The sequence below is a fragment of the Octodon degus genome, unplaced genomic scaffold (genome assembly GCF_000260255.1).
Source record: "Octodon degus isolate 3935 unplaced genomic scaffold, OctDeg1.0 scaffold00026, whole genome shotgun sequence".
NCBI lineage: Eukaryota > Metazoa > Chordata > Mammalia > Rodentia > Octodontidae > Octodon > Octodon degus.
In genome coordinates, this window is record NW_004524602.1 from 12,184,761 (window position 1) to 12,197,019 (window position 12,259).

General features: G+C 52.4%; 1 protein-coding gene across 3 annotated transcripts in view; it reads left to right on the forward strand.

Annotated features, from left to right (window-relative positions):
• Positions 1-6: 6 nt before the first annotated feature.
• Positions 7-12,259, forward strand: part of Dapk2 (death associated protein kinase 2) — a 107,090-nt gene continuing 94,837 nt past the window's right edge. For 2 of the 3 annotated variants that reach the window (XM_004628828.3, XM_023712540.1), the window contains exons 1-2: positions 7-18; positions 5,980-6,077. In XM_004628828.3, the coding sequence (XP_004628885.1) occupies positions 6,001-6,077 (77 nt within the window). In that variant the 5' untranslated portion in view covers positions 7-18; positions 5,980-6,000. Of the gene's footprint in view, positions 19-208; positions 302-5,979; positions 6,078-12,259 lie in introns of those variants that run through there. The other variant, XM_023712542.1, reaches the window with a different exon arrangement.

The window sequence follows — 12,259 nt, forward strand, 5'->3', positions numbered from 1 at the left end:
GCAGCGCAGCCTCCCGCCGTGAGTAGCGCGGCCCGCGGGCCCGACGGGCGGGACGGGGCGCGTGGACAGCTGTGGCTGGGGGACCCGCGGGGCTGAACGCGGGGCGCCCTGTCCCCGAGACCGCTCCTCCTCTGCGCGCGGCGGCCCCAGGCGCCCCCCAGCTTGGCACTTTGACCCCGAGCCGGGGTGCGGCGGCGACGGAGGTGGGAGCCAGACCTCCCCGCAGGAGGCGCCCTCCGAGGGACGCGTTTCCGCAAGCAGGGTGGCCTCGGCTCTGCGCTGTCCGGGCCTTGCCCGGCAGGTGATAGGCAGGCTGGGGCGCGGTGGGTCCCTTCGGGCTGGGGCTGGGGCTTAGAAGGGCGTCGTGATGGCCCCGAAGGGGGTGTGCGTCGTCCCGGCGGGGCCGGGGGCAGGGGTTAGGGGTGCATTTTTTGATGCACGTAGGTCTGGCGGACCCCGCTGTAACTCGGTAACTTGCAAACGAGGCTCTCAGCCCAGGGGCGAGCGCCTGTGAGGCCGCGCAGGCAGGGCCAGGAGAGGGCTGTGCCCGGGCACAGGCACCCGCCCTCCAGAGCCTTGTGGAGGCAGCGGAGGCTGCGGCGCTGCTCGGTGACCCGTGCGCTGCTGCCTCGCGCAGGTGTTGCCAGGGTGTCCTGTTCTCCGAAGGGGCTGGTGCTCTGGCCGCTTCTCTTTCCTCTGTTCCCCCAATAATGAATCTTAGCCTGGGCAAAGGCACCCCAGTTATCAGTGGGGTTATGGACCCCACTGATAACCCAGCAGCTTCCTGGGGATCTCAGGCGGGGCGATGTGGGGGCACTATCCTGTCCTGAGCCAGTCGTTATAGCCTCCCCATTGGGGAGATGTGAGTGAACACAGAAGAGCTGGCTTTTTTTCCTGTCAGGTCGCCTGCTCCTTAGCCCCAGCTGTTCATCAGAGATCCTAGGGAGATAGCTCAATAGAATAAGTGCCTGCCTGGCAAGGGCAAGGTCCTGAGTTCAATCCCAGGTACTTCCCCCCCCCCCCAAAAAAAAGAGATCCTGCTGAGCTGACCCTGAGGCTGTGAGCTGGGCCTGCGGGAGTGGTGTCCCCTGGGGCTGCCTTGATGATCCCTAGGCAGGGGTGTGTCCCAGACACTAATTTACCACTGGCCTCTGCCCTGCTGACCCTGGGAGAGGTAGGCTAGGAACTTGGGAGTTGCCCTGCAGAATGAGCTGTGGCCTTCTGGGATAGAGTGCTTGGTGGCCGTGGGGGTGGCTTCCCGGCCCTGACGTTCCTTCTAAGAAGTCCCCCAGGAAAGAAATGACTTCCCAAGCCCAGGCCAACCATGAGGGGCTCGGGTGTCTGTCAGTGAAGCCTTGCCCCTGTCTGGACCTCAGTTTCCTCTTTTTGCCAGATCAGTGAGCTACCTCTAGCAGCTGTGGTTTCCAGTGTTTGTTTCGCTGTGAGTTCTCACCCAGCGTGTACAGAGTGGCTGGGGTGTTGAGACAGCAGATCTGGAGCTGATGGCCTGCTCCTCTCACAGGGTCACAGGTGCATCGTTCCGGCTCCCAGGAGGATTTGGCTTTTCAGGGCCTGTGGGGGGACTCTGTCTGGTTCCTTCTCTGGATCCTGGTTGGGTACTAGTTCCACCCTAGAGTTTCTCCTTTTGACTGATCCAGTAGAAATTGATGGGGTGGGGGGAGGAGGGGGGAAGGAGATTGTTAAGAAAGAGCTTCCAGCTGTTGAAAGGAGGCTGAATGCTAACTATAAATCAGCCAGTACTTACAGACATGGCTCTGTGCCACCTGCTACAAGGGGACAGTAGTGAGAATGTGAGAGTCGTCCTCATGGTGTCCGGAGATGACAGGCAGGAGGGAAGGAACTCATGTTGACTGGAATGGTCCAATGTGGTGGTCAGCTTTTCGTCACTGTGACAAAGTACCTGAGTTGACCACCTTCAGGGAGGAAAGATCCATTTTGGCTCATGGTTTTGGACCAGTCCATGGGGCTCAATCCATGGCTCCTGCGCTCCACTGCTGCCGGGCCTGTGGTGCCATGGAACATCGTGGAGGAGTCAGAAGTAGAGAGTCTGAGAGGAAGGGGCAGGACAGGGTGTACCCTTCCCCACGGACTGACCCCCCGCCTCCACGTAGGTTCCCCCAGTCCCCAACCCTCCTTCAGCTGTGACTTCATCAGACCATGAAGAGAGTGCTTCAGTCACCTCACAACGGCCCCACCTCTGGAGCCCTTGAGGGACTTCTTTGTGGCAGTGCTGATTGAACCCAATGCCTTCCCACTGGGCTGAATCCCCAGCCCATTTTTTTTTTAATTGTTTGTTTTGAGACAGTCTCAATAAACACTTAATTGGCCAGGGTCGACTCAAACTTGTGATCCTCCTGCCTCAGCCTCTAAGAGTGCTAGGATTATAAGTGTGTGCCATCATACCCAGCTTGAGGACTTTTTTTTTTTTTTGTATTTAGTACAGGATCTACAGGATCTACAGGGTCTCATTACATAGATCAGACTCAGTGATTCACCTGTTTTCAGCCTCCCAAGTGCTGGGATTATAGGTGTGTACCGCCATGCCCAGTCTCAATCACTGACTCAGCTCGCCCCGGGGGGTAGCTGCCACCCGCCGGCATGACATGGAGCACTGGGGATCCCCGGCCGTTGCTCTCTGCATAAGCAGGTGCTTCAGTTCGCTGAGTTATCTGGCCAGCCCAAGGACATTTTAAATCCAAACCACAACATCTAGGAACCATTTAAACATTTTATGTTATTTTCTGTGACCCGTAAGGTAGATATTGGTCTAATTTTTAAATTATATAGATTGTATACAAAATAAATGTACAGCCCATATATCCAGGATACAGCCAGTCTGATTAGGAAACAAATTTCCCAGAACCTAGAAGCCTCATGTGTCCCTTTCCCAGTCACCACCCCTCACCAGTGGGCACCACAGGTCTGACTCCTCTGAATCCAGAGCCCCTTCCAGTGACAAGTGGAGCTGGCTTCTCACCAAATGGAAGACCTTAGTTGCTCCTGCATATCTGCCTCCAGCATTGTTTTGGAGTTTTCTGCTTATCTTTGCCAGTAGCTGTGTAAAATTAGTATACCTGACCCCAGTGGGATCTCCAGAATTTTTCAGCAAAAAGATGGCAGACAGTGACCTCCTAATAACAGAAGTAGCTTTGCCAGGATGGTAGGTGAGGGTAGGTCTGGCTTCTGGTCCTGGTCAAGTCTACCCTGTCAGAGGTACCCCAAAACTATCCCCTGAGAAAGGAACTTAATTTGTTTCCTTAATGGTGTGGGAAGCAGAGACCTGAACAATGGGTTGGATGAGTCAAACAATGATCACGCGCCTTCTGTGTGGGGTGGTTTGTGGCCTTCCCACAGTGGAACCCCCTTGGAAGCAGGAGTGAACAGCTGAGGTGGAGAGTGTCATCCCTGTTGACAGAGGACAGAGGCCCAGAGAGGGGTGCCACCCTGCTCCAGGCCACAGTGAGGCTGCTGGGCTGGCCTTTTCCAGTGTCCCATATGTGCTCCGGCCAGTGGAGACCAAGCCAGGAGGTGGGTGCATGACGGACCATGGGCACCAAGACTGGCAGGTGGCCCTGAGCGTGAGGTGGCCCTGGCTCCAGGCCCGTTCTCTGCCTTGGGGGATCTTTGGGAATGTGTGTTGCTCTGCAGAAGGGAGAGAAAGTGGCAGAGCCTGGTTTGTGGGGGACCTAGGTGGAGGGAGGGAGGAACTGTGTTTGTTCCTTAAGAGTTCAACTAGGTAGGCAATGGCCTTGTATCCTTATGGGGTGGCGCCTCTGGCGGGCCTGGTGAAAACAGAAGTCTTCTGTGGTTCCTGGGGCCTGGGCACAGCTGAAATCTGGTTGGCAGGCCGAGGAGCTGCCCACAGCAGCCAGGTGGGCCCTGAAAGGTCTTTATGAAGTAATGCCCCCAGGAAGCTACTGCTGTGGGACATGGCTGTCCCCTTTCCCTGAGGTGCCCAGGCCAGCAGAGCCAACTCGATCCCACAGTGGTGGAGACCTCAGCCCTCTGCCAAGCCATGAGTTTGCAGAGAGCATTGTAGGCAGAGGAGGAAGCGGCCCCACAGGCTCCCAACTCCTGGCAGCCTGTTGAAGTTATTGTCACACTGTTCCCACCCATCATAGATGATGAGAGAGCTTTTGCTAATCTGTTCAGACCGGCACTCCCAGAGGGGGTTGAGGTCATGATAATCCCTTGCTTTTCTCAGCATTTAATCATTTACAAAACAATCTCAGGACCTGGGCTTGACTTTTCCAGCATTAGCTCCATTGTACAGATGAAGATGTTGAGACCGGCAGCTTAACTGTCTCACCCATGCAAAGCTGGGACTCGAACCTGGGACTCCTAACTCAAAAAGCAGTGCTTTTATTACTGAACCACAGCCACCTCTGTTCCCAGGACTCTGAATTATATGGAAGCAAATAGCTGAACTTCTGCAGACAGATCTGAAGATGCAGACAGCTCTTCTTTCTTTCTCCTTCATAAATTTGATTTGTGCTCAGATTTCAATTGAGAGCTGGGGGTGATGATGCATACTAGGAATCTCGAATACTCAGGAGGCTGAGGCAGGAGGATCATAAGTTCACAGTCAGCCTGGACAGTGAGACCCTGTGTCAAAATAAATATTTATTTATTTTTATGTATTTAGTACAGGGTCTACAGGGTCTTACAGGGTCTCACTATATAGATTGGACTCATAGTGATCCTCCTGTTTTCAGCCTCCCAAGCACTGGGATTACAGGCATGTGCCACCGCGTCCAGTCTCAATTGCCATCTCAGTGAGCCCTGGGGGCAGGGCCAGCATGGCACACCAGGGATTGAACCCCCACCGCTGTGCTCTGCCTAAGCATGCGCTTTAGTCTGCTGAGCTATCTGACTATCCCTTCAAAATAAAAAATTTAAAAAAGGGCTGGAGATGTAGTTTGGTGGTAGAGTGCCTGTGTAGTAATACAAGGCCCTGGATTAAATTCCTAGCACTGAAAATACAAATGGCAGATTGAATCAAATAAGCACTGAGCACCACTGGTCACAGACAAGAGGGAGCCTGAATAGGGTGGCTCTTGTGGAAGGAACCAGGCCTGGGACAGTGGTGAAATTATTATTATTATTTTTTTTGTTTGTTTGTTTTTGTATTTTTTTTATTTTTCAACAAATAATACACTGCATATATTCTTCTTAGTGGTTAATTGCTGTACAAGATGCGGACTTGTGATCCTATTTGCAAACACCATTAGAACAAATCATTCCATTCATTAACAGAATGCAACTATATATCTACCCCAACCACTTTGAATACACAGATACAAAATGGACATTCATAGGTATACCCCATTCTTCCTAAGTTCCGTTATTGAATATTATAGGTGTGTAAACTCAGCAAAATATTCTAAAAGAGTCCAGTAGCCCATAATAGCATTGGGTCTTCTGTTTAACTGGCAATGTCAGAAATTATTGACCTGAGTCCCCCACAGCTCAACTTAACAGCATGGCTTTATTTCTTATAATTTCGTCTTCATACTTTTCTGCTGGATGGTTAAGACCAAGGTAAAGCAGGACCTATGCAACAAGAGTTGTAGCTTTTTGGTCTGAGAAGGTCAGTGGTGGTGAAATTATTATTATTATTTATTTATTTCTTGGTGGAACCGGGGATTGAACTCAGGCCCTTGCGCTTGCCAGGGAAGCGCTTATTCCACTGAGCCATCTCCCCGGCCCCGGTGGTTGCAATTATTAACGACCTGTGGCCTATGGCTTCAGGCTCATGCTTGCTTTGTCTTTCTGAGACAGGGTTTCGCTATGCAGTTCAGGCTGGCCTTCAATTTACTGTGTAGGCCAGGCTGGCCTCAAACTCGCAGCGGCACTCCTGCCTCGGCCCTTGGCGTGTTGGGATTACAGGTGTGCGCCGCCCCGCCTGGCTTGTGTTTGTTTCCCTGGTGTCCTGACATCAGTCTCTCCCCATTCCAGGGTTGGGTGGTTCAGGCCTCCATGAAGAGCCCAGCCATGGACTCGTTCAAGCAACAGAAGGTGGAGGACTTTTACGACATCGGAGAAGAGCTGGGAAGGTAGGAGGCCGAGTGGGCGGTGGAGGGCACAGATGGAGCTGGCGGTGCTTCTCTCGGTCGCCGTCATCCGGGGTTGCAAGGCGTGCACTTGTCGCGGGCCCACCGGCAGCTCTGAAAACAAGCCCTGGGTTTAGTCATTGTCGTGGGTGACCGCACAGTCATCGCTCTGGCAGTGAGGTAGAAGGGGCAAGAACCATTGAGATCTGTGTTTTCAGCATAGCCCGATTGGGGGCTGTGCAAATCTTCATGCTTCTTTTATGTCTTTCAATCTGTCTGTCTGTCTGTCTGTCTGTCTGTCTGTCTGTCTGTCTGTCTTTCTTTTTTTTTTTGAAATAGGGTCTGGCTATGTTGTTCAGGCTGGTCTTGGACTCACTCTGTATATAGCCCAGGCTGACCTTAAACTAGTAGCCGTCCTCCTGCCTCAGCCTCCCAAGTGCTGATCACAGATGTGCACCACCACAGCTGGCCAGGCCTCCTTCTAATAACTACTTATTTGTAAACGGTGTTTGTTTGTTTTGGTACTGGGAATGGAACTCAGTGGCCTTTCCCTTGCCGGGCAGATGCTGTGCTACTTAGCTATATCCTCGGCCCTGTAAATGGTGTTTAGTGCATATAAAAAACCCTAATGCTGAAGTGCGATTCTCAAACAGTATGTGAACTAGGGATTCTTCTCACTCTGGTTTTCCGGAGGAGGCTGTGGCCCACAGTGTAAGCAAGTTGCCCGAAACTGCTGAGGTGGCAAGCGATGGGGCTGAGGCTCCGGGCACCGCCCAGGAGCATGGCCCTTGCGCTCCCGTGTGCTCACCCACACCTGGCACATGCTGGCAGTTGAGGTCTGCAGTGTGGAACAGGCCAAGCGCGAGGCCCATTCCCTTCAGAGCATGCTGGGCCAGGACTCATTCTCTTCCTTTTTTTGTATTTAAAGACAGAAAGGTCTTCCAAGCCAGATGCACCTTGTGCCAAAGAAAGTGGGAGGTGGCAGGTGCGGTGGTTCAGGGAGTGTCCTCCTGGCCTGTTCAGTGGGGACTTTGACTGGGGACTTTGACTGTAGCCCTGGGGCCTGCACAGGGATGCCAGGAAGGCAGGGGCCAACGGCTGGGTGCAGCTCAGGACCCTCTGCTTTCTGGAGGTGGTGTCCTCAGCAGCAGCAGCAGCAGCAGCAGCAGCAGCAGCAGCAGCAGCAGCAGCAGCAGCAGCACATCTGGGCAGGGCCTGCCCCTGGCCTTTGGTTCGGTGCCTCTCATTGGCCATGTGCCGAATGTAGGCTCTGTGCTAAGTTCACAGATGTGTGAGACGCAGTGTGCCCTGCCGGAGCTCAGCTGCCCCAGGACTGCTGTATGTGCAGCAGCAGGGCAGAGGTGGCTTGGACTCGGGGTAGAGGAAAGAAGAGAGGAGTGGGGCGGGGCTCTGGAAAAGGAAGAAGAGGCGGTGTCCTGGGGAGTTCGTGAGGTGCTCCTTCGTGGTCCTTTCTCTCCCATACTTAGTGAAGGGTGTGAGATGTTAGCACCAGAAGACAGCTGCTGTGTTCTGGTTCTCCCTGCCAGCGGGTGGCGAGACTCCCTGCACCTCCCAGCCTGGGGTCCCCTGTCTCTGCCCTTGTCTCAGGTGCCTACCAGAGCTAGTGTGGTGGTACACGCTGTAATCCTAGCCCTCGGGAGGCTGAGGCAGGAGGATTGCTGTGAGTGTGAAGCAGGCCTGGGCTGTACACCGAGTTCAAGTCCAGCCTGAACTACTTAGCAAGATCCTGTCCCAACACACCAAACACAGACAGTGCTAATGAGGCTAAAGGTGGGTAAGACACAGCCGGGGGCTGGGGACCTGAACGCTTCGGACAGGCCAGGTAGGGGTACAGGACTTGTGGTCTGGAGGTCAGGGAAGCTGACCACTGGGGAAACTAAGGCTTAGCGTGGGCAAGGGGAAGTCATAGAACAACTGGAATGGCAGCTGCCTTCAGGCCAACCAGTCAGCCAGTGCGGGGATAGCCTCATCCTTCTCTCCTCCCCGCTACTACTTCTCTTCCTCTTCCTCTTCCTCTTCCTTCTCCTCCTCCTCCTCTTCCTCCTCTTCCTCTTCCTCCTTCCTCCTCCTCCTTTTTAAATTTTTATTTATTTATTTGTATTTTAGGGAAGGGTCTACAGGGTGTTCAAGGTCTCACTACTAGATTGGACTCATAGTGATCTGCTTGTTTGTAGCCTTTCAACAGCTGGGATTACAGGCACGTCACCATGCCCAGTCTCAATTGCCATCTCAGCACACCCTGGGGGATCGAACCCTCAGCCCCTGTGCCTGCTTGCAGGTGCTTTAGTCTGCTGAACTATCTGGCTGGCTCTTCCTTCTTTTTAGAAATGTATTTGGTACAGGGTCTCACCATGCAGCTCAGACTCATAGTGATCTTCCTGTTTTCAGCCTCCCTAGTGCTGGGATTACGGGCATGCACCACCATACCCAGTCTCAGTGGCCAGTCTCAGTGGCCAGCTCAGTGCGCCCAGGTGCGGGGCCAGTGCGGCATGTGGCGGCGGGGATCTAACCCCAGTCCCGGCGTTGCACTTGCTTAAGCAGGCATTTAGTCTGCTGAACTATCTGGCCGGTCCTCTCCTCCCCACTTCTTCACTGAACACAGCAGAGATCTGCTGTGTGCCAGACACTGCCCAAGGCAGCGATGAACGACATTGATCATTTCTGTCCTTTCATGCACCGGATGCCCTATTGGTGGAGACAGCTACTACACAAGTGAACACAGAAGGGTGACTAGGGTGTGTGAAAGGCTAATTTGATTCCTTCTGGTTTGTTTTTTTTTTTTTTTTTTTTTTTCTCTTCTCTTTTGGGAGCCAAGTTCTCACTAATTTACTTAGGCAGGGCTTGAACCTGCATCAGCCCCTGAGGCCCTGGGGTGACAGCCCTGCATTGTATGTCCAGCAAGGTTGTTAATAAGGAAACTATAGGGTAACTGCATTAGCATGGGGTGGCTCCAAAGCAGGGAGTGCCTGGATTTGATGTGTTTGCAGGAGGCTAGGGTGACTTTAAAATGGAGCCAAAGCTGGGCCTGATGGCACATGCCTATAATCCCAGCACTGAAGAGGCTGAGGCAGGAGGATCATTGTGAGTTCAAGACCAGTCTGGGCTACAAAGTAAGCTCAAGTCCAGCCTGAACTGTGTGGCGAGACCCTGTCTCCAAACAAACAAAAAGCGAAAAAGAAATGGAGCCAAGACCAACAGTGCTGGAGACGTAGGTGGGGGCCGAGTCGGTTGTCAAACTCCCTGCCAACGCGGAGATGAAGAGTTTGGCCTTGAGGGTTACAAGTCCTGCGGGCGGGGCCCTCTTGCTTGCTGGACAACTTTGGAGAAGCTTGCTCAACCTCTGAGCTTCAGCTTTCTGATCTATAAAACGGGGCTGATGATCCAGCCATCTCATGGTCGTGGGATGAGGTGTCGCCTTTGGTCTGGTGATGGAGTTGCCCTTGAAGCCAGCTACTTCTGGAATTCAGGTAGTGCTCCCGTCTCTGCACCCCCAGGAGGAAGGTGTCAGGCTGCAGGAAGCATGCACGGGGGCAACTGAGTCTCTGGGGTCTGTCTGTGAACGCACTTGCTTTGCGTGAGTACCCTAGCGCCCCACACCCTCCCCACCTCGCCAGAGGCATCTTGCCAGTGCTCCCTGTTGAGTCCGCGCTATGCAAATGTGCCAGTGGGTGGCAGCCAGCCACCCTGGACACTGGGTGACACTCACAAGAGGAATCCGTGGTGTTGGAGGTCAGAGTCGTGGCCGTGCTCAGGGGACTAGAGGCTGGAAGATGGTGTGGAGGGGATTTCTGGGGTGCAGGTATTATTCTGTTTCTTGATCTAGGGTGCTGGTTTCACAGAGGTGCTCCTGAATGCCCATCATGACATCCATGCATGAGGACGTTTTCCTGCGTGTCAGCCAACCCAAGCAGAGTGCTCACGGGAGCCTTCAACTCCATCCTTGTGGTTGGTTGCCAAATCATGGTTCTGGTTCTCTTGGAGGCCTTGTCTTCCTTGTCCTAGAAGGAAGACAGAAAATCTCAGCAGGAAATTCTTGGTTTGCAGCAGCATTCCTGGCCAGCATGGCCTGTGTTCTGCTGGTTGCCCACCCGGTCTTGTGTCTCTCGCTGATTGCTGAGTGTGAGGAGTCCTGGCTGTGCTCCCAACTTGGCACGAGCCTGCTTGCAATGCTTGGGCTTGCTGTTTTCGGCACTCTTTGCAGAAGGTGGGCCTGCAGAATTTTGGCCTCTCACAGCCTCAGTACGCACCTGTAGAGCAGAAGAATCCCGGATGTGGGCTCATAAACGGAAGCCCATTCAACTCTCATTTTGTAGACAGGATCAAGATTGTCTAGTGTCACAGGGTAAACCGGTGACTGAACCACGGTGGGCAGTGGAAGGTGTAGGTGTTATGCAATAAGGAGCACAAGACACAAAATCATTTTTTCTTTAATTTCAATGCTTTAGGAGACTAGAGGAGGCTGTAAAATAGATTTGGCCTTTCTGTTCAATGTGAGGGTAGAGTAGCAGGAGCAGTGTTAGGAGAGTGAATATTCTGAAAGCTGTGACATTCCCCAGGAGGAGGTGCTGGTAGACAGGCCCAGGGATGGTTTTGGGGGCCTCTCTAGAGGTCTACTGTAGCCCTAAGGAGATAAAGAAATTTAATATAAGCAGCATGTGTTGATCAGCGATTTCTTGTTTCCAATTCTTCAGTTATTTTTCTTTACTTACAGTTCTTCTACTCGTGTTATGATACTAATGTAAAATCTTAAATTGTCCCAGCTAAGCTGCATCTTAGTAAAAACTCAACTCAAATCCCCCTTTTATAGACAGGCAGAGGGAACTGGAGAGGGCAGGTGATTTGTTCAGAGTCAAAGAGCAAGTGCCAGAGGAGGTAGAATTCTAATAAGGCAGAACCTTCTCAGCCACCTTGCATTGGTTTGGACAAACACACACAAACGCTCATCTCGCATCTCTTGTGGGGTGTACAGCGCAGACCCAGCCACCTGGGAGGCTGAGGCCGGAGAACCATCGAAGCCCAGGAGTTCCAGACTGGTATGGACAACCTAACAAGGCCCTGCATCTCTGGGGGGTGAGGGTGCAGGAGAAGATTTAAAGCCAATGAAAGACCAGCATGAACCCAACAGCTGTTTAATTTCTGAGTCTTTCTTTCTAACATTTTCAAGGATGGCTCTCATGTCCTTCTTGTTTGTGTATAGCTGCTGAAGTGCAGATCGTGGCCTGGGGTTCACCTTCTCACAAGTGCCAGTAGGTTGGGGAGGCCAACGGGCATGACGAGCCCTGAGAGGCCTGCAGGCTCGAGCTTGCGCTGGGGTCCAGGCGGGCCCACAGCCATTCTCCTACGCTGAGCACCTCTGTGTCAGTGCGGTCAGAGCTCTGAAAACATCTGTGGTTTATCTTTGCCCCTGCTGTCCCTCTCATCCCTAGAAAATGATAGTTTTCCCTTTAGCTCCAGATCCAGTGCTGATGCCCCTCAGAATCTGCTATCCCCACCCCGTTCCATCTGATCCTCCTCTGTTGGATGGAGTTACCTTTTATTCTGGACCCCACCACTACTTAGTGCTAATGTCATCAGGCTTCGGTTCACGAGGTTTTACCTGGTCCCCACTGACCAAAGTCCCTGTGGGCTGGGCCTCTGCCGCTCAGTTCTTACCCATCTCTCCCTGCTCTGGGGTCCAGAATAATGAAAAATTCCAAGTTTTTCTTTTGTTATAATAGTCAAAAGCATTGGACAGTAAACACTCCATCCCACCTAGATCCTACACTCCCCATTCCACCACCTGAGCAGCGCTACCCCTCGTCTCTCCGCCGGATGGCTCCTTCCCTGACGTATTTATTTTTTATTTATTTATTTTTTTACTTTGCTCTTACTGGTTTATTTTATGTTTGTATACAACCTTTGTAACTGTCGAAGTTCAAATGCTTTGCCAGCTGTGGCAGGGCACACCTGTAGTCCCCGTCCGTACTCAGGAGGCTGAGGCCAGCCTGGACTACCTAGTGAGACCGTCTCAAGAAACCAAACAAAGCAAAAATAAGTTTTTGATTTTTTTTTTAAAGTTTCTAATACTAGGAGAAGATATCATATGATGTCTTTTAAATAAATTTAAGTCAAAGATATAATGTAAATCTTAGAACAAAAATTAAGATTAAGCAATATTCAGAAAA